The 27,141-nt window shown below is 52.0% G+C and overlaps 1 protein-coding gene and 1 non-coding gene across 2 annotated transcripts; one reads left to right on the top strand and one right to left on the bottom strand.

The window, feature by feature from the left end:
• The first annotated feature begins 5,330 nt into the window (after positions 1-5,330).
• FAM163A (family with sequence similarity 163 member A) lies at positions 5,331-21,535 on the top strand. The gene is made up of 4 exons (XM_049776614.1): positions 5,331-5,420; positions 19,874-19,964; positions 20,619-20,732; positions 21,151-21,535. Exons 3-4 carry the CDS (start codon positions 20,640-20,642, stop codon positions 21,520-21,522), a joined length of 465 nt encoding a protein of 154 aa, XP_049632571.1. The 5' UTR covers positions 5,331-5,420; positions 19,874-19,964; positions 20,619-20,639; the 3' UTR covers positions 21,523-21,535.
• LOC126014673 (small nucleolar RNA SNORA51) lies at positions 16,580-16,712 on the bottom strand. The gene has a single exon (XR_007497675.1). It is a non-coding gene; the product is annotated as a small nucleolar RNA SNORA51 (small nucleolar RNA).
• Positions 21,536-27,141: the final 5,606 nt, after the last annotated feature.

The raw sequence follows: 27,141 nt of genomic DNA, 5'->3' as shown, positions 1-27,141 counted from the left end.
CCAAAACGATAGCACAATGAGTAGGGGCCTTGCACGTGGGCCTGAGCCAGGTTCCATCCCAGCATTCCATATGGTTCCCAAGCCTGCCAGGAGTGATTTCTGAGTGCAGAACCAGGAGTGACCCCTGAAAGCAGCTGGGTGTGCCCCAAAAATCTAAAAGAAAAAAATTGGATGGGTTGGGCCACACCCCTTGACGCTCAGGGGCTATTCCTGGCTATGCACTCAGAAATCGCTCCTAGCTTGGGGGACCATATAGGACGCCGGGGAATCGAACTGTGGTCCGTCCTACCACTTGTGCCACTGCTCGGCCCCAAGAGAAAATTTTTTTTTTAATTTGAGAGGGTGGGGAAGGGCTTTGAAGACTTCTTGGGGCAGGAAGGCAGGGAGGGCCTGTAGTGAGACATGACCCTCCAGCTGGCTTGCCTGGATTTGAGTGGGCTATAAACCAGTTCTCTTTCCAAGCCAAAACAAACCGTTTGTCCAAAGGACAAGTGGCAAAGAGATGAGGGTGTGGAGGAAAAGAGGGAAATGGACGGACTGGAGAGGGAGCCCCAGCCACTGGGGGCAAGCAACAGAGACAACTTGACAGCAAGGAGGGTGATTGTCTTGCAAGCTACTGACCCAGGTTCAATCCCAATTCCCACAAGAAGTGCTCCTTGAACACAGAGCCAAGAATCAGCCCTGAGCACCTCTAGGTGTACAGGCCAGAAAAACAATAACAAAAAAGCACCAGCACTTCTTCATTCCTGTGGCCATCATGTTCAATCAGATACGGAATCCTCTTCCGCTGCCACGGGAAACTGAATAGCTTTGAGCTGCTTCTGGTGCCTTGATTCCCCCCCCCCCCCCCCACTCAGAGGGGTGAAAAATCAAGCTCTCTCCAGGGGAGACTAGGGCGATGGAGACAGTTGTCAGGGCCCCTGATTGCTGGAAGTGAGTGGCTGCTTAGCAAAGCAGATGGAGCCAATGCTGCAGCATTTCTGTAATGGCATCCTGTATCCCCTGGAAGATGATCCCTCCCTCGGAGCCATGAAGAATCTGATCCACTGACAAGCCCCTAGAGTAGATTCTTTTTTTGTTGTTGTTGTTTGTTTTTTTGTTTTTTGATTTTTGGGCCACACACAGTAATGCTCAGGAGTTATTCCTGGCTATGCACTCAGAAATCCCTCCTGGCTTGGTAGACCATATGGGATGCCAGGGATTGAACCAAAGTCCATTGGCGTGCAAGGCAAACGTCATACCGCTGTGCCATCACTCTGGCCCCTAGAGTAGCTTTTTTTTTTTTTTTTTTTTTTTTTTACCGTTGTCCCCTCCATCCTTTTTCACTCTGCCTTTAAACACTTACAGGATGAAGAGATTTCTCTGGGCTACAGCTCACACAGTGAGATCAGTTTGGGGCCTGCTTCTGCAGGGGTACAAGAAGTAGGACCCAGCAGCCAGGGGTGCCAGTTAATGGTGGATCTCTGGCCCTGCATGTGGTTCCTCAAACACAGTCAGAAATGATCCCTGAGCACAGCCAGAAGCTGTAAGCTCTGAGCACTGCTGGGTGTAGCCCAACCCCACTCTTCCACCATTATTTTCTTTTTTATTTTGTTTTGTTTGCTTTGGGGGCCGCACCTGGCAATGTTCTGGGCTTACTCCTGGCTCTTCACTTAGGAGTTGTAAAATCACCCGCATGCACCCGTATTTCCAATCCCAGGTGAACAGGTCTAAAGAAGTGTAGGCACGAAGATTTAATAAAACAAGCCAGTCAGTGGAGAATTGTAGAGTCAGTGGCTTCTAGCCTCAAGCCAGACTGGCCTTTCTTTAATCTTCCAGTACAAATTCAACTGGGAGGTGGGGTTTGAAGGGGGAAAGGGTTCAAGTGAGAACCAGGTGGGCTTTTACATTCAGAGGGATAAGTAAAAAGGAAAGAGGAAATTGAAATTGGGAGAATGCCTTTGTTTTGAGTAATAATAGGGTTTCATCTAACAGGAATCACTACTGGTAGTTATGGGGTCATATGGGGTGTCAGGGATTGAACCCAGGTCAGCTTAGTGCAAGGCAAGTGCCATCCCCACCCTCCTATGCCCCTGAACTTTTTTTTTTCTGTTTAATTTTTTATTTTATTTGGGGAGAGGGGGTTGTTTGGGTCATACCCAGAAATGCTCAAGGCTTACCCCTGGCCCAACACTCAGAAATTTTTCCTGGTTGTGCTCGGGGAGCCATATGAGATGTCGGGGATCAAACCAGGGTCATCGAAGTGCAAGACAAGTGTCCTCCCCCTTATACTATCTCTCAGGCCTCCAAAACTATTTGTTTTTATTTTTATTTGGGGGACACACCAACTAATACTCAGGGATTACTCCTGGCAATGCTTAGGGGACCCTATGGGATGCCAGGGATGAAACCTGGGTCAGCTTTGTGCAAGGCAAACTTCCTCTCTTCTGTACTATCTCTCCAGCCCCCAGAAGTTTTGTTTTGTTTTTTAATTAAAGGACACCAAGTACTTAGCTCTCTTCCTAACACCTAATAAAATGACCAACATTTTCAAGTGACAACACCCAAAGCTGGGCAGGACGTGGAGAAACTAGATCCCTCATTCAGTGCCTGTGGGAATGCCACAAAACAGTGCCACTGCGTGGCAGAATAGATTGGCAGCCTCTGAGCCCACAGCATACAGCTGCCACCTAAGCCAGCCACCCCCCTGACAAACCTCAGAGGTAGGAAAACTTGCAGTTCTCTAAAACTGGGACCAGGGGCTTCCAGGAGTCAGGTAACTGCATCCTTGGAGAGAGTGAAAGCCTATGATGGCCAGGAAAAACTATTCTGCGTGGTTTCATTCCAATGACAGGGACCCCATTCCCTCAAACCCAGCACTTCTGCTCCAAGTTGAAGATCTAAAGAAGCAGTCTGGGGCTGGAGAGACAACCCAGGGTGCTGAACACACACTTTGTATGTAGATCTGGGTTTAAGTCCTGGAACCACCAAGGAATGACTCCCAATCCTTGAGTATTGTAACAAACACAGACATCCCACCAGCCTTTGACACCTCCCAAACAAGACTAAGTGGATATGCCAAACACACACAAAACTAAATTGTTGGGCCCGGAGAGATAGCACAGCGGCGTTTGTCTTGCAAGCAGCTGATCCAGGACCAAAGGTGGTTGGTTCAAATCCCGGTGTCCCATATGGTCCCCCGTGCCTGCCAGGAGCTATTTCTGAGCAGACAGCCAGGAGTAACCCCTGAGCACCGCCGGGTGTGACCCAAAAACAAAACAAAACAAAAAACCAAAAAAAACCTAAATTGTTCCATTCATAGAAAGTTTAAAAACAAGCAAAAAGGTGGAGAGGGGGACAGAGAAATAGTACAGCAGTAGGGCGTTTGTCTTGTACCCAGCTGACCAAGGACTAAAGGTGGTTCGAATTTCCGCATCCCATATGGTGCCCTGAGCCTGTCAGGGGCGATTTCTGAGCACAGAGCCAGGAGTAACCCCTAAGCACCACTGGGTATTGCCCAAAAACCAAAATAAAATAAAATAAAATAAATGTTTCTGGCACCCCATATGGTCCCCCAAGCTCCACCAGGAGTGGTTCCTGAGCAAAGAGCCAGGAGCAACCCCTGAACACCAAATGGATGTGATCCAACAACACCCACCGCCAAGAAAAAGTTGCTAGAACTACCAAGATACATGGCAAGTTACAGGACAAGGGAAGAGCTAATGAAAGGAAATTGGGGGGCCAGAACAATAGCACAGAAGGTAGGGTTCTTGCCTTGTATGCAGCCGGCCTCTCATGATTCTCTGAGCACCTCCAGAAGTAACTCCTGAGTACCTCCGAATGTGGCCCCAAAACAAACAAACAAAAAAAAAAAAAGGAGGGGGAATTGGGTGCCGGAGAGATATAGCATGGAAGCAGGGCGTTTGCCTTGCATGCAGAAGAACAGTGGTTAGAATTCCGGCATCCCTTATGGTCCCCTGTGACTACCAGAGCATTTTCTGAGCGTAGAGCCAGGAGTAACCCTTGAGCGCTGGAGTAACCCCTGAGCGCTGCCGGTGTGACCCCCCAAAAAGCAAACAATAAAAAGGAATTGGGGTGGCATTTCTGGGGTGCGGCTTGGCTTTTCCAACTCACACCTGGATGTAGCTTCATTTTCTTTGCGTGTGCTTGATTGTTGATAACAAAATCACATGACAAAATCACTTCTCACTTCTGGGAGACAGAGTAGGTGTGAGGTTTGGGGGTGAGAGGAAAGGCGGCAGGTGGAAGACTGAGGTCCACAGGGAAACCTGTGAGGAGGGAGCGGGGAGGGACGGGGCGGTGAGGCAGGGGGAGCAAGCGGGGCAGGCGCTTTGTTTTTGCCTTTTCCAGAGCGCTTTCGTACTCACGGTCGCCCCGTTGTTCAATTCTTAGCGCAGGCCCTTCCCCCTGTGCCTCCTTCTACCTCCCCTTGGACTCAGAAACGACGGGGCTCGGTTTTGTTTCTGTACAAAGTGGATGGAAGCTATCCGCCCTATGGGGCCGGAGAGACAGCATGGAGGTAGGGCGTTTACCTTTCATGCAAAAGGACGGTGGTTCGAACCCCGGCATCCCATACGGTTCCCCGAGCCTGCCAGGGGCGATTTCTGAGCGTAGGGCCAGGAGGAACCCCTGAGCACTGCCGGGTGTGACCCAAAAACCGAACCAAAACAAAAGATATCCGGCCTATGGGGCGTTTGCCTTGCACGCAGCCGACCTAGGAAGGCGACGGTTCGAATTCCGGCATCTCACAGGGTCCCGCGAGCCTTCCCCGTCGGGGGAGTGGGTAGGGGTTACCCATGGCCGCAGGGACGGACAGAAAAAGGGGTTCAGGGAACCTAGAGGTGTCTTGGAGACTCCCGCTGATCCTTGCCACCCTTGTCCCGGCTCCCCCGGGCGCAAGCGCGCGGCACCGCCTTTGGGACGGTGCCGGCAGCGCGGTGCGGATGGCCGGGAGTTCGGGGGGGCCCCGCCGAGGCCCGGGTCGGCGCCAGCAGGGCGCCTCGGTACCTGCAAGGGCGACGCGGCTCCTGCCGGGCAGTGCTCGGAGCGCTGGGGAGTGCGCGCGCGGAGCCAGGCGCGCGCGGAGCGGCTGGGCCGCCCGGGCCGGGTAGGGCGCAGCTCGGGGACCCCCGGAGGGACGGGGCGGGGCGGGGCGGGGGCGGGCCGAGGACCCCGGGGGTGGAGGGAGGCAGCGCCGGGCCCGCAGCTCCGGTCCGAGGGCGCCTCCCTCTCCGCACCCCGCTTGCACCGTGGCGGCGCCCGGCTGGGTCTGGGGGGCGCGCCCCGCTCTCCGGCCACCCGACGGGGCTTTGGCAACGGTCTTGGGGTCCCGGGACTCGATGCTCCGTCCGGCCCGGCCCTTCTGCTCCTCGGGGACCATGCGGCGGCCTTGGCCGGCGACGCGGGACTGCCCGGCGCGTGTGAGTGTTGCGGGTTGCCGAGGACGGGCGTGTTCCGGGGCGCCGGAGGGATGTTTCTGCGCGCGGGGCCAATTGAGTCAAGTTTGGGCGCACCGGGTCCCGAGCATCCTCACCCCGGGGCGCTGCCGGCGTCTCCCCTCCATCCCCGAAGCCCCCAAAGCAGCGCCCCGCACCCCTGTCCTGTCCCTCCCCTCCCCAACAGCACTGGCCATCTCTCCAGGAGGCCCAGGCCGAGGGGGCCCGCGGGGTGCGGGTTCCAGATGAGCCCCGAGCCCCACCACCTGGTTCCCTACACCCCGAGTCTGGTTAGAGGGAATCAGGCAGCGGGTGCCAAGGCTGGTGACACTCCGTGTTCACGCAGTGCCCTTGGCCGCAGACCTCCCCTTACCCCAGTGTAACTGTAAGTTGAATTTGTAAGAGACTTTGGGAGGTGTGTGGGGTGCCGGAGCCCCAGAGGATGGAGACGCAGTCCCTGCTCTCCCCGGACCCTCCCACAACCTGATGTGTGCTCCCTGACCCAGCTGGAGAACCCAGAATGGGTTGTGGAAAAGGTTGGGTTCTCTGGGTGTTTGTTTCCAGCAGAGCTAGGCCCAGTTGCAGAGCTGCCCCAAACCCTCTCCCTGGCTGCTGGAGATGGGACTCCCGAATGGCCCATGGTTTGGAAGCTCTAAGGGCTGGAGGGTTTGATAGAGGCTGAAGAAAACAGAACTGAGCATAGGCTTGGCTCACAGGAGGCCCCCAGCCCAAGACATCCTTACTTTGGGAAGCTGCAAGCGGTGCCCCCCAGTCCCGAGGACCCAGAGCAGTGCCCTGTATCCTATCCCTCATGTCATCCACAACTCAGCCATCCCTGAGCACCGAGTAAGAAGTAACCCCACTGCCCCCAGAAAGAGGAACTCCATTCACATTTTGTCCTCGCTCTGCCAAGGGGACAAAGGTGGCCAAGGTATCTTATCTAAAAAGGGGCCAGTGTGATAAAACAGCTGGGAGGGCACATGACTGTTTGATCCCTGCAGCCCATAGGGTCCTCTGAGCTCAGTCAGGAGTGCAGAGCCAGAAGTCAGCCCTGAGCACCACAGGGGTGTCCCCAAAATCAAATTATATATTAATAAAAAACCGGAGTGTCCCACTTCTAAATCAGCTTGTACAGATGGAGGGGGCCTGTTTTCCTCCAGCTGAGCTGTGACCCCAGCTTTCGGCTCAGTTAAGATGCATTATCCAGGGCCCGGAGAGATAGCATAGCGGCATTTGCCTTGCAAGCAGCCGATCCAGGACCAAAAGTGGTTGGTTCAAATCCCGGTGTTCCATATGGTCCCCTGTGCCTGTCAGGAACTATTTCTGAGCAGACAGCCAGGAGTAACCCCTGAGCACTGCCGGGTGTGGCCCAAAAACCAAAAAAAAAAAAAGCATTATCCGGGAGTTCTGCCCCCATCCACCCACCTAGGAGTGGAGAAAGCTTAAGACTCAGGAGATGGGCAGCACCGAGGTCCTTGGACAGAGACTATATAGACCCAGCCCCAAGAGGATGAGGTCTTCTCTTCCCACATCCCATTGGTCACCTTCTGGGCAGGGGGTATGTGAAGACTGACAGAGCTGAGCTGAGCTTAACATGCTCCAGGTCCCAGTTTTGATCCTTGCTACAGTACCCTGAGGATTGCTCCCTGAGCACTCTTAATTGGAGTAAGCTCTGAGAACTACTGAGTGTGTCCCTCAAAACATCCCAAAATGAAAAAGACAGTGGCAGATGATTTTGAGAGAGGTGACGGGGGCCCCTTACCACAGAGTATGCTCCTGGGAGTACCGAACTGGCTTATGGCTGTATAGCCCAGGATTTATAGAACTGGCCCAAGTTCGGTTTGATGCCGGTTTTAAGGAAACTGCACTTGAAGAGTCTTTGGATCTTTTCCCCACCACTGTCACTTGGGGGAGAACTGCCAGGTTCTATTTTCATGCTAAAAACTCTCAGAGCAGCTGGTGGAACACCCGGGACTCACCAGGGGTGCCCTATTGGCATTTGGGAGGTCACTGGCAACTCTGGCATGGGCAGTCAGTGGCAGGGCGAATCAGAGGGAAAAGCAAAGATATAATCTTGGCATCAGCAGCTGAGAGCAGAGCGGGCACATATTTGCATGCAGTGAGCCCAGGCTCAAGCCTGTGCACCGCCAGAAGTGATCCCTGAGTGCAGAGCATGAGTAAGTCCTAAACACCACTGGATATGACCTCAACACAAAAATCAAGTTTAGGTTTTGATTTTTAATTTATTTTATGTTGTTTTTTAATTTATTTTAAATTTAAATTTTTTTGTTTTGTTTTTGGGTCACACCTAGTGGTGCTCAGGGCTTACTCCTAGCTTTGTGCTCAGAAGTCGCTCTCGGCAGGCTCGGGGGACCATAGGGGATGCTGGGATTCGAACCACCCTCTGTCCTGAATCAGCTGCATGCAAGGCAAATGCCATGTTGCTGTGTTATCTCTCCAGTCCCCCTAATTTAAATTTTTTAATTTAATTAAAAATTATTTTGGAGCCATTCACAATGCTCTGGGGTGATATGCTCAGGAGTTAGACTTGGGCTTTGGAGTGCCTCAGATGCAAACTATGTTCACGAGCCCTTGGTACTATCTCCCCAGGCCTGTTTGAGGGGGCAGTGGTGCTCAGTCCTGGCAATGCTCAGGGGACCAGATGCAATGCTGAGGATGGAACCCACATCCGTGTTGTGCAAGACAAGTGCCCTGTATTGTCTAATAAGGGCAGAAGGTGCTTGTTTTGTTTTCTCAGTCTGGACAATGTCTTTTTGTGGGGAAGGGGACACATCTGGCAATACTCAGGGGTTAGTCATGGCTCTACGCTCAGAAATTACTCCTGCTGGTGCTTGGGGAACCCTATGGGATGCCAGGGCTCAAACCCTACTCAGGGGCCCGGAGAGATAGCACAGCGGTGTTTGCCTTGCAAGCAGGCGATCCAGACCAAAGGTGGTTGGTTCCATATAGTCCCATATAGTCCCCGTGCCTGCCAGGAGCTATTTCTGAGCATACAGCCAGGAGTAACCCCTGAGCACTGCCGGGTGTGGCCCCCCCCCCAAAAAAAAAAAACCTACTCAGCCACATGCAAGGCAAATGCACTCCGTGCTGTGCTATTGCACTAGCCACTGTCTTGTTGGTTTTAACTTAGAAGCGATGCTGCGGGTGGCACCTTAACCTCTCTCGGGAGAGCCTGAGCTCTGCCCCTTTATCTTCTCTGCCAGGGTCACTACAGACATTCTGCTTTTTCCTTCTTTCTTGTTTATGGGGTCACCATTTAGGTAGTGCTTATGAGTGCCAGAGAATCACTCCCAATACTATTCACCATTGACCAAGGAGAGGGCCTGGCAATGTGATACTGTTTGTCCCCAACATTGATGGGGGACACACTGAGGGCCTTCCATGCATACAGAACGTATAACTCTCCACTCCCCAAGTTATCTCTGCTTAGGTACAGGCTGGGTTTTTTTTTGGGTGGGGATGGTTATTTGGTTTGATTTTGGTTTTGGTTTTAGGGCCACACCCAGCACTGCTCAGGGGTCACTCATGGAACCCGATGGGATGCCAGGGATCAAACTATGTGTCAGACCAGCACTATCCCCACAGTACTATTCCAGTGTTCCAGCCCCACACAGGCTGTTTAACAAAGATTCTGGCCTGGGGTCAGGGCCCAAACAGTTGGACAGCAGAAACGCCGCTTGCTTTGCAGGCCTCTGACATAGTTTTGATTCTCAGCACCACAACTGATCCCCGAAGCCCCGAGACAAGTCAGCCTCAGTGATTCACAGAGATGAAGGCACAAAAAGACCAGGCTTGTGCCTCATGAGAATGATGCATATTCGTATTCCCTGGGTCCCAAGGGCATTGCTAACTCCCAGAGCAAATACTCAGCAAATCCAGGCAGGCCTCTCTTTACAAAGGAAATGATGAACTGATGCCCTTTCACAAGCCCATTAAAGAAAGGCCAGTCTGAGTTCCTTGTGTGAGATGGAAAATTTCTAGCGCTCTGAGACCCTGGCAGGGCCTGACTAGTTCGTCACTGAAACCATTAATTACCTCGAAGCACTGATGTCTGAGCCAGGCCCGTGCGTAAGCGGGCTAGGCGGTTTCCGGGCCATGCTCAGGATCTGGTGGAGATACACATGAGCGGATGTAGACAATCAACACGCTGCATCTGGGTGGCAGCCCTGTGGCCCCTGGGAATGTGTTAGAATCGCATGTTCTGGGGCCAGAATCATAGGAGGGCATTTGATTGACTCATGGCTGAGTTGGGTTCCCTCTCTGGCATCCTTGAGCCCTGCCAGGAGTGATCTCTGAACAAAGCCCAGAGTGAGCCCTGAAGATCACTGGGTGTGACCCAAAACCAAGATCAAAACTGGTCTCTCAAGTGCTCTGGCAAAGGGCTCTTGGTCACCAGGGACAAAAAGGTGTAGAACGAAGGAGGAGATGGCGGGTATCTGAGACAATCAATTCTCACACCAGAGTTTTCTACCTGAATTTACCATTCTTGGAATCACTCTCAGATGTGGCTTAATGAACACAAACTGCAACACCATGTGAGTATCATCATATTGTTAGGGGCCAGAGAGAGGTGATGAGGTAGAGATGGTGCCTTCTCATGGCATTTTGGGGAACAATGAAACAGCTGGAGAATTGGGTGTGATGTGCTCGTTCTACATGATTAGCCTCCAAACCTCTGCATTCATGCACACTTTAAAACGTGGTTGACCTTGGGGTCTTATTCATTTCACCCCCAAACGATGCTTTGTGGGCCCAGAGAGGTGATATAAAATGTCAGGGCTCATATTTTGCAAGAAAGAGCTTGGAGGTTCCATCCCCATTGCTCAGGGTCCCCGAGCAGTGCTATATAGTTATAGGTGTGGTCCTATTCTTCCCCCAAAAGATAATGAGATGCTTCAAAAAAGCATCCAGAGAAGGGGATGAACTGCCCCTGGTTCTTCCCTCCAACCCACCTCCACATGGTGTGGATGCAGTAAGGGACACTTTTTGTGCTCAGGGATCACTCCTGGCTCTGGGATTAGGGGGGCCATATGTAGTGTTAGGGATGAAACGGGTCAGCTATGTGCAAGACCAACATCTTTTTTGTTTTGTTTTTGGGACACACCTAAACTCAGGGGTTACTACTGGTTCTGTGCTCAGTAATCGCTCCTGGCAGGCACCATATGAGGACCATATGGATGCCTGGATTCGAACCATCTGTCCTGGATTGGCTGCATGCAAGGCAAATGCCCTGCCTCCGTGCTATCTCCCTTACTCAAGACCAATATCTTAACTATCCCCTCTTGCCTCCTCCACGCTCCCCCTGCTCGCTCTCTCTTGCCCACCCCATTCTCCCCACTTTCAGACTCGGCTAATTCCAGTTTACTGTTTGTTTTGGGGCCATGCCCAGTGATGTCCAGGGCTTACTCCTGGCCTGGCTTATAGGACCCTATGGGTGGGTGCCATGAATCTAACCCAGGTCAGCCATGTGCAAGGCAAGTGCCTACCTGTTGGATTATTACTCCAGCCCCCAATTTATTTTTGTTTGGGGACCACACCTGCCAGACCTCAGGAAGGCACGGTGCAATGGGGCTCTATGGGATGCCAGGACTGTACTCGAGTCAGTCACTGTCCTCTCTCTCTGGCCCCTGACTCCAATTTTGAGTAGTCGCCCCTGCCAGGCCAGCTGCTGGTCCTCAAGGTAGAGGCAGCGCCTCTGGGCATCTGCAGACACCCCAGGCTCATAGGGGATGATCTCACAGGCTGGTGACGGGACACACCAGCCCCCCTCCATCCAGGACAAAGACCAGACCCCTGTGCCTGGCCAGACAAAGGCCAGGCCGCTCTGTGCCCGTGTAATCAGCTTTGAAGCGAGGAGGATGGGGCTGTTTTTCCAATTAGGGCTGGGGGGCGGGGCGGGCTTAATGCAGTAGGCCTGGCACTCATTTGATTAGCAGTTGTGGGGCATGGGGGTTGGCAGGGAGACGCACCCATATGATGGTCGAGGGACTGGGCAGAGCCAGGGGAGGGACATAGTGGCACTGGGGAGATCAGCAGAGACAACAGGGGCCCCTGCAGGCCTACTTTTGAGGTTCCCTGATGCTCTTTGCTTGGCCAATCTGAACTCTCCAAGGTCATTGTTGAGGTACTGGGTAGCCCCAGGAGTACCACCCACCTTCTCAGGGACTTTGCAGCTGTCCTGTCCCCTCTCTTTTCTAGAAGCTTCTGCTCAGGCCCAGCCTGCCAGGCCACCTCCTGCTGTGAGAATAAAGAACATGAGAATGCGGGGTGGAGGGAAGGCCTCCAAGTCTACAGAGCAGACCTCCTGTATGTGGCCCTGATGTTACCAGAGTCACTCCAGTACAGTAGGGAAAACGGTCCCCCCCCCAGAAAGAGAAAGGAGACATTGGAACCAGCATGTCCCTTGAATGCCTGAGTCCACCCCTTCTTTCTGTAGAGAAGAAACAACTTCTAGAAACTTTAGGGTTTGTGAGGCCACCCAGCTCAGCAGAGGTGGCCTGGATCACAACTTGGAGGTCACTCCTGGAGGTGGTCCAGGAAATGATGTAGTACCCAATAGTGGACTTCCCCCCCCCCCAACATACATGCATGCAACATGGGTTGGAACTGGAATCAGAGGTAGGGCTCTCTCTGTCTCTCTTCTCCCCTTCTCCCTCTGTCCTCCCTCTCTTTTTTCTTCTCTCTCCCTCCCCATTGTCTCCCCCCTCCCTCTCCCCCTTCCTTCCCTCTCTTCTCTCTCCCTTCCCCTTTCCTCCTTCCTCTTTTCTTTTCCATTCTCTCCCTCACTCTGTCTCTCCTCAAACCCAACTTGCAAAATTCTAGAACCTGCCAATCACTTAGATACAAAATTCAAATCTCTGAGGGCCCAAAGCCATATTCAGTGGGTAGGCACTTGCCCTGCACACAGCCGACCCAGGTTTGATGCACATCATCCCGTAGGGTTCCCTGGGCTCTGCCAGGAGTGATTCCTGAGCACAGAGCCAGGAGTAAGCCCTGAGCACCACTGTATGTGGCCCAAAAACCAAGCAAAAAAAGGAGGAAGAGGAGGAGAATAAATCAATCATCCCTGGCTGGGTAGTTGGGATTAAGGCACTTGCCTTGCCCAGTTTGATGCCCAGCACTAACTACGATTGCCTGAGCCCCACCAGAATGATCCTTGAGCACAAAACCTGGAGTGACCCAAAGCATCATGGAGTAGGGGCCCCCCAACATGTTACAGTGACCCCTCTAGTATCACACACTGTCATGGTGTCATGTTACTGCTCAGGCAGCCCCCATCCTGCAGGGGTCACAGTGGCCATGGCTGCTTCTGCTCCGGGCAGAGACTAGAACTGCGGCTTCTGATTTCTGCTCGGACACTTGGTCTTGAGGAAACTCATGTACACCCAAGTGGATGCTGGGGCAGTAGACAGTTCCTGACAGGCCTGTTCTGACAAAGACTCGACTTCACTTGCTCTCTTTTTTTTTTTGAGGGTTTGGGGGAGTCATCTTCAGCAGTGCTCCTGGTAGGGCTCTGGGGATCCTATGGGATACCCAGATGGAACCTGGGTTCACATCATGCAAAAGAATTGCCCTCCCTGCTGCTCCTGCAACTTCAGTGTTAGCATGGGAGGCTGCCTCCTCCATCTGACCTTCACCATATTAGCACCAACGCTGCCTCCCCCACCTATACTTCCAAGCCGGCCAGGCAGGCTGGATACCTCCGTTGCCAGGCAACAAGGCAGGTGTTTGCCCACGTGGTAGGTAAAAAGAAGAGGCGGCCGGACCTTAGACACAGCCGTGGACAGCCCTGCGGGTGGACCCAAATATAGAACATCAAGGGATGCTGTGGTCTGTGCTCACTTCTGCAGAGTGAATGGGGGAGGTTGGCAGAACCCCCACTTGCTCCTCTCAACCCCTGGTCTATAAATTATGCTCCCCCTTCCCCTCCTCCAACCTGCATCCTCCAAAAATCCACTCCAGCCTGCATCTTTCCAACATCCTTCCAGCCTGCATCTCCCCATCCTCGTGTGACTGTTTCTGAAACGGGGCATTCAGTCAAAGAAGTTGGGGAAGATTTAGTCTAAGTCAGGGGTCTCAAACTCAATTTACCTGCAGGCCGCAGGAGGCAAAGTCAGGGTGATCCTGGAGTGCAAAGTCAGTAGTAAGCCTTGAACATTGGGGGTGTGTGACCCAAATAACTAAAACAAAACAAAACAAAGATTCCTCTAGGGCAGGGCCACAGAATGTTGTATGGAGGGCCGCAAACAGCCCGTGGGCCGAGAGTTTGAGACCCCTGGTCTAAGTGATCCCAGATTGACCTAAGGTTCCCCATCCTGTGGTAGCCCCACTTCAGAATGAACCTCACAAGGAGACTCACCTCTGGACTGGGCAGCAATGATGAGGTCTCTAGGCACTGTGCCCCACCATCCAAGGTCATATGAGGGAGTTAGTGCCTAATCTTGTCAGTCAAACTTATAGGACTGTGGAACACCCCAGGAAGGACACCCCATTTAGTGGGCCGAGAGAAGATGACTTAGCTGAGCTTGGGTTTTGCATGTTGGCCTCCCTGTGTCTGTCCCCCGATCCTTGTGGTTCCCCTGAGCACTGAGCCAGAAACAGCCCTGAGCACAAAGCTGGGAGGGACCCAAATAGTCAAGAGCTTGGGGAACGGAATGCAGTTATGGAGCTGTCCTATGTTGCCCCTCACCTACCTGGGCCCTCAAATCTCTCAGCCCAGCAGCCCAATCTAGCTGCATGGGATTCCTTCCCAAGAAGGGCCTGCAGCGCAGGGTGACTACAAGAATTGGGAGTAGAATTGAGATGAGCCCTTCACTGTGCCTCAGTGTGCCACCTGTCCCAGGAGAAGGAGGAAGCTTCGTTCTTTCAGGGTCCCTTTCGAGATCCAATTCAAGTCCATTGAGCAAACCCTAACATTGTTCATTCACAAATCTGAGTGATCACCAGCTTGCAATGAGATTCTTTCTGAGGACTTTCTGGGACTCCAGAACAGCACCCCCCCCACCAACTTCTTAGTTTCTCAGCATTCCCTTCCATTCAACTCACTACAGTGAGCAGAGCACCCCAACCTATCAGGAATGAGTCTACCCACATCTGTCCTTGAGCCTGGTTTGTTCTAAAACCAAATTTCTCCATCTTGTCTGCTTCCTGAGGGTTCCCCAGCCCCATCCTATCACATGATCCCCAAGTGTTGTGCTCTCCCCATGTATGCAGTTTTCTTCTGGAGGACCCATTTGAGTAGCTCTGCTCTAAAGTAAATTGAGGCCAGAGCAATAGCACAGCAGGTAGGGTGTTTGCCTTGCAGGTTCAATCCCTGGCATCCCATATGGTCCTCTGAGCTTGCCAGGAATAATTGGGGTGGGGACATTGGGCCACACCTGGTGGCACTTGGGGGTTACTCCTGGCTCTACGCTCAGAAATTGCTCCTGGAGGGCCAGAGTGATAGTATAGCAGTAGGGTGTTTGCCTTGCATGTGGCCAACCCGTACCGACCTGGGTTTGATTCTCAGCATTCCATGTGGTCCCCTGAGCCTGTCAGGAACAATTTCTGAGTGCAGAACCAGGAGTAACCCATGAACACCGCTGGTTGTAGCCCAAAAAACAAAAAACAAAAAGAAAAAAGAAATCACTCCTGGCAGGCTTGGGGGACCATATGCGATGCCAAGAATCAAACCAAAACCATCCAGGATTGCCGCATGCAAGGCAAACACCCTACAACTGTGCTATCACTCTTGACCCTAAGAATAATTTCTGACTTCAGAACCAGGAGTATCTCCTGAGCCCTAACAATTCATTTCCTTGCTCCTTTGTTCATCCATTTGTTTCCTAGCTGCAAAGAACATTTGAAAGAAGAATCTATTGTTTTTAGGGGCTGGAGCAATTATATGGCGTGTAAAGGCACTTGCCTTGCACACAGCTGACCTGGGTTCCATCCCCAGCACCCCATAGGGTCTCCTGAGCATCCAGGAGTTATACTTAAGCACCATTGGTATGACTCCAACACTAAGGAAAATAGATTTTTTAAAACACGGTATATGGAATTATCTGTGGTTTCTACACATCACTTCCCCACCCCCAGCTGAGGGCTGGATGTTAAATTCCCTTCCTTCTTGTTAAGTTCACATTAGAGTTTCTGCTGGGCTGGGAGTAGATTGGACAAAAATTTATGTTCTCGTTCATCTGTGTCAGCTTCCTCTCATAGCAGGATGCATCTTTGTAATTATAACCTGGTGCTATATCATGCCCTGCCTGTCCGTGGAGAATGTCCCTGTTTTCAATTTTCTCTCTATGATAAATAATTCTGCAGTGAGCCTTTTCTTGGCTTTAGCTTTTTCCTTTCTTGGGATCCTTTGTTTGTTTGTTTTGCTTTGGGGCCACACCCAGTGATGCTCAGGACTTCCTCCTGGCTCTGCATTTAAGGATCACTCCTGGTGGTGCTTGGGGGACTCTGAGATCCCAGTGGTCAATCCCAGGTCAATCACATGCAAGGCCAATGCTCTCCCTGCTTTTCTATGGCTTGAGCCCCATTTTGGAGCATTTTCTTCAGAACATGTCTGCAGTTTCAAACATAGAGTCCTAGTTTATTTGGGGGCTTACAGCCAGTGGTACTCATGAAGTCCAGTCCCTGATCCTGTAGTGATTTTTTTTTTGGCGGGTCACACCTGGCGGCGCTCAGGGGTTCTCTGCGCTCAGGGGTTCTCTGCACTCAGAGGTTCTCTGCGCTCAGAAATCACTCCTGGCAGGGTCAGGGGACTGTATGGGATGCTGGGAATTGAATTAGGGTCCATTCTGTGCAAGGCAAATGGCCTACAGCTGTGCTATCTCTGCAGCCCCACTGTGGTGACTCTTGATCAGCTGGACTAGTAGTTTGACAAGGAGGCATTGTCAGGTGTGACAATGCATGAGCAGTGTTTGGGGCTTCCGGAGATTACAGCCCACAGTGCTCATGAGACTCCACAATGCCAGGAATCAAACTGGTGTCAATTACATGCCAGACCTCTTTCTAAAGCCCCAATATCAATAGTTTTTAAATTTTTGTTTTTGTTTTTTGGTTTTTGGGTTTTTTTTTTGGCTACACCAGGAGGTGCTCAGAGTTCACTCCTGATTCAGTATTTTTTTTTTTTTCCATGTCCCCCCATTCACAAAACAGACCAGGCAAAGGGCCTGGGCTGAGGTGTACATGCGGTTCATTTACTGTACCTCCTCTTTCTATACAGTCAGTGTAAAGAACACAGCCTGTGGTAAGCATTGGGAGGCCCTGATTCAGTATTTAAGGATCACTCCTAGTAATCCTCAGGGGAACTTATGGAATGCTGGACACTGAACCCAGGTTGGCCATGTGCAAGGCAAGATTCCTCCCTGTTGTTTATCTCTCTAGACCCCAATACGAGTAGTTCTGATGTCAGCTAAACTCTGAGTCTAGGAGTATTTTGAGGAACTGTGTGTGTGTGTGTGTGTGTGTGTGTGCATGCGGGTGCGTGCGCGCATGTATGTGGTTTTGAGGCCTCATCATTATAAGGCCATTTTCAGGGTTGACTCCTAGCTCTGTGCTCAGACATCACTCTTGACAGTGCTCTGGGAACCGTGTGTGGGCTGCTCAGGGATTGCATCTAGGCTGACTTTGTATATGCAAGACCAGCACTGTGGAACTATTGATCCTTTGTGTCTCCTACCAGATCCCTGTTTCCCTCATCTTTCAACCCTTAGTACACCCGCCCCCCCCAGTTAGGCTTGATTTTGTTCGTGGATCTGACTTCCTGCTTTAATTGATTCCAATTTAATTATCTTTCTTCCTCTACCTGAGGCTTTCAAGACGAGTCTTTCTCCTTTATTATAATTTTTTACAGCTGCTGCCTTCTTCGCCAGTCACTTCCTCCTGTATTTCCTCCCTCAGAGTTATCTTCCCCAGGGATTCTTCTTTACCTTTTTGCAGTCCCAGAACTCATGGATATGAAAGGCAAAATTCCTTTTCTTTTTTCTTCCAGAAATGCAACTACAAGAATACTTTTTTTCTTGGGGCTTGGAGCACTGAGGTAGGGCATTTGCCTTGCAAGCAGCCGATCCAGGATCCCAGCATCCCATATGGTCCCCCATGCCTGCCAGGAGTGATTTCTGAGCGCAGAGCCAGGAGTAACCCCTGAGTACTGCCAGGTGTGACCCCAAAACAAACAAACAAAAAGAGAGACAAACAAAAAAACTTTATCAGGAATTTTTTTTGTTTGTTTGTTTTGGGGCCACATCCGGTAGTTGTCAGGGATCACTCCTGGTTGTTCCCAGGGAACCATATGGGATGACCGGGACTGAACCCAGGTCAGCCATATGCAAGGCAAGCACCCTCTTTGCTGTACTGTAATTCCAGCCCCATCCACTAGATCTTCCTAGCCCACCTAGCTGGCATCTGGTTCCCCACCAGAGAAACACCCCAGCAGTGGGCATCTTTGCCCTTCACCCTGGAGACTGGTTGGTGATTTGAACTCCGAAGCACTGAGTCAGTCCTGGATTCAAGCACCCTCCCCAGTTTGGACCTGCTTCCTCATATCTCTGCCTTGCGGATGCCCTTCCTGATGTCCACTGGTCCCACTGGGGGGATGGTGACAGCCTATGCTGATTTCAAGCTGCATTTGGGGGTTACTGAGAGAAGTCGAGGCCTCGGAGTCCTTTTGCGAGTGCACTGAGGCCTCTTTCCCTCATGATCTCATAGCTTGGCAGCACAGTCCTCCCTAATGGGGCTGATGGAGGCAGGAAGCCAAGTCACGGTTAAAAGAACCTCTTGTGGGCCTTGCTGAGGGTCGCAGACACCAATAACCAGTACTGGTCAGCTCATGGCCTGAGTAGGAGCCACCAGGAAAAGTCATTGCTTCGGGAGGAATTAAGTTTGAGTTTAGCAGCAGGGCTGAGCTCAGTTAACTGGTGGTGCTCCTAATGGCTGTGAGGAAATCGTTAGTCACACATGCCAGGTGTCAGCTGGAGGTGTCAAGCATAGGGTGGGGTCCTTACCAGAGAGCATAGACCAGCCCTCATGCTTGTAGGCAGAACTGGGGTGCTGGGATTCTCCCACCAGAGTCTGCTGGGTTGATGGATGGAGACCCCGTGCTGGTGGTTCTCTCAGGCCCCCTGAGACACATTGTCCCTCCTGGACACTCACCCCACCCTCGACTGCCCCTGTAGCCCAGTGGCATTTTCCACCCACCTGGGTTGGTGTTTGGCTCAATGAAGTGACCCCCACTCTCTTCTACCACCTTGCAGGGCTGCTTGGGTGAGGGAGGGGGGGTTAACTGTGATTTGTGGACAGGGCTGAGCTGGGAGACCTTCAAATTGTCTCCTTAGCATGTCTATGCCCCCTACTCCGGTTCCCTGCAAAAGTCGGGGTGAGGGGGCATCTCAATCCGGGTTGACTGCACTGGCAGCGCCTCGCCCACAGGTGGCGATGTTGGAAAGGCAGGAGGTATCATACAAGGGAAGGGTCCTCCCTGTCTGCACCAAATCCTGGACCTGTCTGAATTTGAAGAACCTGGCTGGGGGTGAGGGAGGCTCTACCGGTGAAACCCAGTTTTTCTCCGGAGAATGTATTGTAGGGGATCTAGCCTTGTGAATTCTCTGCCTGAACCTCATCTATATTTGGGAGGGCCCACAGGAGGTCCCTCTTGGAGCCATACAGAAGGCTGGGTGGCACCATGGCATGCTCAGGGCTGTGGGTTTGCTTCTGGGCATGGCCTCATGCACTGTGGGGTATGGTCTTGATGGCCCTCAACACCACTGGAAGCCCCCCAATAAAACAATGTTTCAGGGCCCGGAGAGATAGCACAGCGGCGTTTGCCTTGCAAGCAGCCGATCCAGGACCAAAGGTAGTTGGTTCGAATCCCGGTGTCCCATATGGTCCCCCGTGCCTGCCAGGAGCTATTTCTGAGCAGACAGCCAAGAGTAAGCCCTGAGCACCGCCGGGTGTGACCCAAAAACCAAAAAAAAAAAAAAAAAACAAACAAACAAACAAACAAAAAAAAAAAACAATGTTTCAGGGTGATGGGAAACTTTGGGGTTGAAGGTCCACCAGTAGTCAGCCTCAGCAGGGGGTCTTTTAGTCTCTGTCAGGCTGGCCCAGAAAACAGTGGGATTCAAGACAGACCCCTAGAGATGAGGGAAGTGGGGAGACAAGGCAGAGGGAGATTTTTCTTGATGGGCACCAAGAACTCAGGGGCTGGAGTAATTGTGGAGAAGCTGCCAGATCGCAGGGCTCCCAACTTCCCAGAAGGGGCAAGAAGCTTCTAAAGCACAGCTTCTGGGGGGAGCTTGTGTGCCCTTATTTCTGAGGGCTTGGGGTAGCACATGGGCTGAGTCATCCAGCCCTCAGGGTTCCTGGGACCACTGGTGTCAACTCAGCAGCTCACTGCAGCCCTTCCTGACTACTGTCTCCCCTCACAGGAACCTGGGTACTTAGTCATGATGTGGCCTCTGTTGCTGCCTGCTGGGGCACCCCCTGAGTGACCAACCTGCTCCGCCCCTGCTGCTCCACGTGAGTCTGGGGTTCTTGGGGCAGGGCTGAGGGTGGGGGCTCGAGGGGTTATAGACTGGGTCCCCAAAGTCACCCCCACCGAGACCTTCTCCTTAGGTTAGCCAGGTCAGGCCTGATAGGATCCAAGTTCAGTGTTCGCCCCTTAAATGCAGAGATAGTCGATGCGGGGCTGGCCGCCTGTGAAGAGGGAGGGGTTCCCATTCCCAAAATACCATGTCTCAGGACTAGAACCATAGTATGGCAGAGAGGGTGCTGGTCCTGCACACAGCTGACCCAATTTGATTCCTGGCACCCGAGCCCCACCAGGAGTGACCCCTCAGTCCAGAGACAGGAGTAAGCCCTGAGCACCACTGGGTGTGGCTTCCATACCAAAAGCTCCCAGAATCTTGTCTCCGAAGCCACCTGGGTCCCTTCGGGACTGATGAGGCGTCACTGCTGCTGCCCTGACTCCAGCCATCACCACCCTGCAGGGCTTCCCTCCCACTTTATTCTTTTTTTTTGCTGTGTCTCCCAGTCACTGTGTGTTGAGTACAGGACACACTGCCCACAGGATGGAGCCAGTCAGAGTTGAGACTCCCCAACAGCCTGCATGCTAGGGGTCCCCAATGGGGTGGGAGCTCTGGTGGACCCTGAGAGCCACACACCTCTGTGCAGAGTTGATGGGGCACCGTGCGGATGACCGCGGGAACAGTGGTGATCACGGGCGGAATCCTCGCAGCTGTCATCCTGCTCTGCATCATCGCTGTGCTGTGCTACTGCCGGCTGCAGGTGAGCGGCCAGTCCCTGTCCCGTCTGTTTAGTCTCACCCCATCCCTGCCTTCACTCAACCCTCCTTCCCATGGGGGCTGTACATGGGGGGCTGGCTGGGCCATGGAATATAGGGTCAGGGATTCCCCGGGGAGAATGGGTAGCCCTCATTTGCCACCCCACCCCCAGCGTCATTCCTCACTGCCCTGAGGATGAAGAGAGCCATGAGTTCCCTAGGCGTTATCCCACATCCAGTCACTGAGTCCTGCACAGGCCTGGGTGGTTTCTGATGTCCAGTCACTGAGCTCCCAGTATCATGTTTTCCTTCCCTGAGACCTCGTCTTCCTGTCCCTCAGTCTCTTGTCCCCCGTTGAGACCCCCCCTCTCACTGTCGCCTAGTATCCTGTCCTTCCTGAGACCCCTTCTCTCTACCCCCCAGTATTACTGCTGTAAGAAGAACGAAGTGGACGATGCTAATGAGGAGGACGAGGCTCCTGCATCCCCCCGAGGCCCAGCCTGCAATGCCTGCAGCTCCCAAGTGGACCCCCCTGGCGGGCTGGCACCCCACCCCAGAGAACCCCGTAGCCACCCCTGCCCGGCGTGCTCCCCATACAGCCCCCCCTTCTATATCCGGACAGCCGACATGGTGCCCAACGGGGGTGGCCAGTGGCTCAACCTGCCTCCCGCCTACTACAAGGAGGGGGGCCCCATGCCCCTCAAAGTGGCAGCACCTCAGAGTTTTCCGGTGACGTGGTCGGGCCCGGTGCGCGACGCCTTCACCAATCCAAGGGCTATTAGCACCGACGTGTGATCTGCTCCATGGTGTCCCTGACAGCTCACAGGCTTCCTTGTGGGTGCACCTTCAGGGTGCACCAGGAGCAAGATCTGTCTCTGCTGGTGAGGGTCTGATGGGGCAGTGGGCAGTGATGCCCAGTTCTAAGCCAGCCCAGCTCTGCACGACCCACTCTGCTGGATGGAAGGAACCAAGGAAGCTGAGCAAGGAAGGTCTGAGTTTTGGGGGATGGAGGAGAGACAGACTTGGGTGTGAGACAAGGCACAGCGGGGTGAGGGGCTTGGGACTTCTGGATGGCCCAGTGTCCAGCTGAGTGTCTGTGGTTGCTCCTTCCTGGACTATTCAAAGGCCCTGTTTGGTGACAAAGAAGATTCTAGAAATACAGCTGCCCCCTGCCCTGACTCCTAGCACAATCGTGATGACAAGACTGGGCACCCAGAAAAGCTGAACCAACCTCGTCTGTATCCCCATAATCTCTCCCATACCACATCTGTGCCTCCTTCGGGAGCACAGAGCACAGGGGGCAGAGCTGGCCCAAGACCCAGGTCAGCCAAGCTGAACATTGTCCACCCTGGAGAGTTGCAGACGAGAAGCAGATCTGAGGCAGCTGCCCAGGAAAATTGAGGAGACAGGTGGCCCCCACGCCCCGTGCAGCTGCCACATTCACACCTTTGGGACTCTCAAGAGACAGCTGCAGCTGGGGAGGGGTCTGGCTGAGGAACTTTTGTACCCCTACATTTCCCAGCTCTCACTGACTGCTTTCCACAAGGCCCCACTTTGGGGGGCACACCCAGCTGTGCTGGGGGACTGTATGGGGAGAGATCAACCCACCCCTGGCTTCTGCATGCTGAGGTCTTGCCCTGTTCCCCTTGATACCACTTTTTGAGGTGGACATACCATGAGTTTTCAGGGGTGGCTTCTGGTCATGCTGGGAAACAGTGTTGGGGATGGAGCCCAGGGCTCCCACATAGGAAGCCTGATCCCAGCTGTGCACACTCCCCAACACATTCAAAGCTGAGCCATGGCCCCATGCTTTTGGGTCAAAAACCTTTTAATGGGCTCCTGCCTGCCACTGCCCCACACTCTGGGAGTCCCCCGTGGCCAGTGGCAGGGCCAGTGAGGGGGTTGGGATGTGCAGCATCAGCCAGAGCTTTGGCCTCATTTCAGAGGCACATGCCTTCTGACCTGGTTCTGCAAGCCTGGCACCAAGGGGTGGGGTGAGTGCCCAAGGGGCTCCCCTTAGCCTCTTATACCTTCTGGGCTCCAGAAAGAGCCCCACATCCAAGGTTCCATTTTCTCCACTGGCCCAGTACCATGCCCCAAATCCAGGATTCCCCAAAAAGAAGGGTTGCCCCTGGCAGGGGTGAGGGATACCCAGAAGGCCTCCTACATGCAAGGCAGCATAAAGAGGGGTGAGTAGACCCCAACCCACAGGCAAAGCCACGTGAACCTCATCTTAACCACCTCTCCAGGCTCGGAGGCACCTGAAGGTGAGGTGAGGCCTCCAAGACCAGAGGTACCCCTCAGGACAACAGCTTGCACCCCACCCACCTCTGTCCTTGTTTGGGCCTGGACACGAGCAGCCCCAGCAGCCCCCCCTCCCCAGAGGACCATCCCTGTCCCATTTTCCTGTCCCTTTGGAGAAATCCAGGCCCCTGCCCAACTCTTGACTCATGACCCCTACACTGTCCATGTCCCTCCGGGAAACCAAGTTCCCCCAAACCCCGATTGCTCCGGCATAGACTCATGTGGCTGGGCTGATTTCCAGGGCTGGCTCCCCCACCCTGAAACTGGCACTGTTTCTCATGGGATCTCTGTCCTTGGACCCCTGCTGGGCACTTCTCAGATGGCTACCAAGGTGGGAAGAGAAGTAGTGGCCGAGCCTCAGGTCTCTCGGCCCCATCCCAGTTCCCATCCTGCATCTAGGATGACTCAGGAGGTGGAAATAAAGGAATTGGAAGCAGAACCTACAGCACCTCGTTTTTCCTGAGGAGGGCTGGGAAAGAACACTAGTAGCTCAGGCTAGGGGACTTGAGGGGCAGCAGCCATGGGCATCCCACCAGGCACCCCAGTCCTGCCACCACTGCTTTGCCTACAGTGACCATCCCTGCCTGTGGTCAGCCCCACAAGCTCCTTGGTCTCCACCCCACAACCTTCCCAATATAGCTACTGTCAGGTATGAAACTTTGCCCCCCTGGACCTGGTTCCCCCAATCATGCAGTTTTCTAGTTGGGCTCCTGTTTGATATTCAGCCATGTTGGAGGTACCTTCCCCTGAGTGGGGCGCTCATGGGTGGCCTCAGGGCCCAGTTCTGGAATCTGCCTCTTTTAGAAGATGCATGTAACCGTCTATACAGGGGCCCAGAACTCAGACTCCAAGTGTCTTCCAACACCACCTTTCCATTCAGGCAGGAACCTGGGTTCAATGGATTCTATGAGAGGGGACAAGAAGGGGACGAGGGGCCATGTCACCTACTTTTGTCCAGTCCTGAGAGACAAGACTGATACTGGTCACCTGCACAAGCAACCCCCCTAAATCTGATGTCACCCCCAAAACATTACATGACTCACTTAGGGTAAATGTCTCATGTTCCCAACAGATACTATCTCTCCTCTCAGGCCCTTTATGGGGCAACCTGGATGCTTCTTGGAGGTCAGGACATGAGTATCCAGTCCCCACAAAGCAGAGGTTACCCTCTTCCAAAGAACTGTCCTCCAAGCCCAGGTACTGAGGTAATTCCATGCTGCCCAGGAATACCCATCCCAGGGACTGGTCCTGGAGACTGCCCCCTGGCATCTCTGACCTGATATCCCCACACTCTACCAGATCTATGCAGTGACCATATCCAAACCACGACTGTACCTCCCTGTGCTTCTATGTGACCTGGTGCGTAACTCCCAACCCATGCTCGGGTAGTTCCCAGCTCCGACCCAGTACTCACAGCGCAGTGCTCAGTGACAGAGTATGCCCAGACCTTTTGCCCCAATTCCTAGGCATTGAAGAACTCAGCTCATCCTTCTCCCTTATAGGATGAAAACGTAAGGGAAGTATGTACCGCCCTCTAGTGGTCCGCTTGTGTATTTAAAAAATCTCCATGATTCTGCTTTCAAGTTCCTTTAACTTGACTCTCTCTTCCCCCCTCTCGCTCGCTCGCTCTCAGTGACAGTACAGTACACACACAAATATACGTATATACTTCAAGTCCTGGAGGCCAGAATAGGACAGTGCTCACCTTGCACCAGTCAACTTGGGTTCTATCCCCAACATCCTATATGGTCTCCCAAGCACCTGAAGTTATTCCTGAACACAGCCAGAAATAAGTCCTGAGCATCACTCGGAGTGGCCCCCAAATGAAAACAAACAAAACATTGTAAGAATAATCATCTGATTTTCAACCCTGAATTCAGATTTTAGAGGAAACTCAACAGATTTACAGTGAGGACTAATGAAATGTGCTGGAGGCCTGGGGGGTCTGTGCCTATTACCAAACGATTTTCCCAAGACCGGTTGGAAGTGATCCCATGCATGGAGAAGGGATTAATAATAAGCCAACTTGTGTGTTATCTCACACACATAAAAATAACATTTGGTAATTTAGCCATCTTCACTGTGTATATATAAGAATAATTATTCCTGGGATTGGAGAGATAGCATGGAGGTAGGGCATTTGCCTTGCATGCAGAAGGACGGTAGTTCGAATCTCGGAAATGGTCCCCGAGCCTGCTAGGAGCGATTTCTGAGCATAGAGCCAGGAATAACCCCTGAGCACTGCTGGGTGTGACCCAAAAACAAAAAAAATATATATATTATTCCTATGAAACAAGTAACAGTGTTCAAAGTACTTTGATTTTGAAAACAATTACAACTATCACTAAAATTATTAACGTTTCCATTTTCAAATGAAATACATTTTATTGAGATTGGTGAACAAAAAATCAAAATGAAGGTCAATACTTGGCATTCCCGTTCAATATGGATTAACAATTGCTTCTATGAAGCACTACTAAAGGAAGGCATCACAAAGAGGTTCTGGCTTGTTTTTACAATCCACTCATTTTCCTTTTTGAAAGTACTTTTCTGCAAACAAACTGAAGAGCCCCATTAAATGCTAAATCTAGTCAGATGAAATTCTCTTCCATATTCACTTGTTTTCTTGGGAGTGGGGGCACACTTGGCAGTGCTTAGGACTTACTTCTGGCAAGCTCGAGATTATATGGTATACTAGGGTTGAAACCCAGCAGGACACAAGCAAGGCAAGTGCCCTCTCCACTGGCCCGTTAACTCCCTTCCTGATTTTGAAAAAGCAGCAAAGAACAACACTATCGCTTTAAGTACATCTCTGCTTACTCTGTGGAAGGAACTAGGAAAACTAGAATCTGCCCTTCAGTGGAGAACCCTAAGTCCAAAGGCTGGGGCAGCCCCTGAGGTTGTTTTTAGACCTCCTACATCACTCAGTACGTGATTTTTTACCACTTTAGCATGTGATGAGTTGGCACTGTATCCCAGAATCATTCTTCAAAATCAAGCAAAGGACTGATGAAATGCTGAGACCAGTCAACAACAGGTTCAGCACAAAGATTAACATTTACCTCCATAAACAGCTTGAAAGCGACTGTTTTTTTTTTGTTTTGTTTTGTTTGTTTGTTTGTTTGTTTTTACCAGGGGAAGGCACACCTGGAAATGCTATGGGGAACATATAGGAGGATGCTGAGGATTAAACCTGCATCTGCTGCGTGCAGGGTAAACTCCTTCCCTGATGTACTATCTCTCTGGCCCCTAAAAAACTATTGAAAAGAAAAAAAAACTATTGAAAAGAGCTGATATAAAGTGATAGGTTGGATTCATCTTTGAATGAAAGCTGAAATACAGATAACAAAGAAAACGCACAAACATGAAAACTGTTCCAAACAACTAGAAATGGATCTAGAAGTACCTCTGAGATAAAATTTTAATTATCTGAAATTGCTGAAAAAGATAGTTTTGCTTAAAACAAAATCATTATGTACCTAAGGTGACCTGGGAAAAATATTCTGCTTTAAAAAATAAATGACTTGGGCCAGAGAGATAGCATGGAGGTAAGGCATTTACCTTTCATGCAGAAGGTCATCGGTTCGAATCCCGGTGTCCCATATGGTCCCCCATGCCTGCCAGGAGCAATTTCTGAGCACGGAGCCAGGAAAAACCCGAGCACTGCCGGGTGTGACCCAAAAACCACCAAAAAAAAAAAAAAAAAAAAAGACTTGGAAATAACAGCACAAACACTGGACAGTCACCAGGAAAGGGTTTTTAAACAATATGGGATGTTGGGAATCGAACAGGGGTCTGTCTTGCGTTGGCCGAGTGCAAGGCATTACCACTATGCTATCTCTCTGACCCTGGACTCTAAATCATATTGAAAGGAAACAGAAAAAGACACTGCACTGAAGGAAGAAATTTTTGTTCCAATGACACTCTGGATTGATCAGTCACCACCTGATCTGAGTGGATCGTAGGAATTTGTGGGGCAGGGCAAGCATTTCTCAAGGCACCTCTGGTTTTAGAGCTAGTTACACAGATACTGGAGATCCCTGGCACTGCCAGGGGTCATTCCTGAGGACAGATGTAAGAATAAGAGTTGAAGGGCCCGGAGAGATATCA

Source organism: Suncus etruscus, chromosome 7 (assembly GCF_024139225.1).
Source record: "Suncus etruscus isolate mSunEtr1 chromosome 7, mSunEtr1.pri.cur, whole genome shotgun sequence".
In the NCBI taxonomy this organism is placed as follows: domain Eukaryota; kingdom Metazoa; phylum Chordata; class Mammalia; order Eulipotyphla; family Soricidae; genus Suncus; species Suncus etruscus.
Note: the sequence above shows the minus strand (reverse complement) of the source record. Positions and strands in the feature narration are given on the sequence as shown.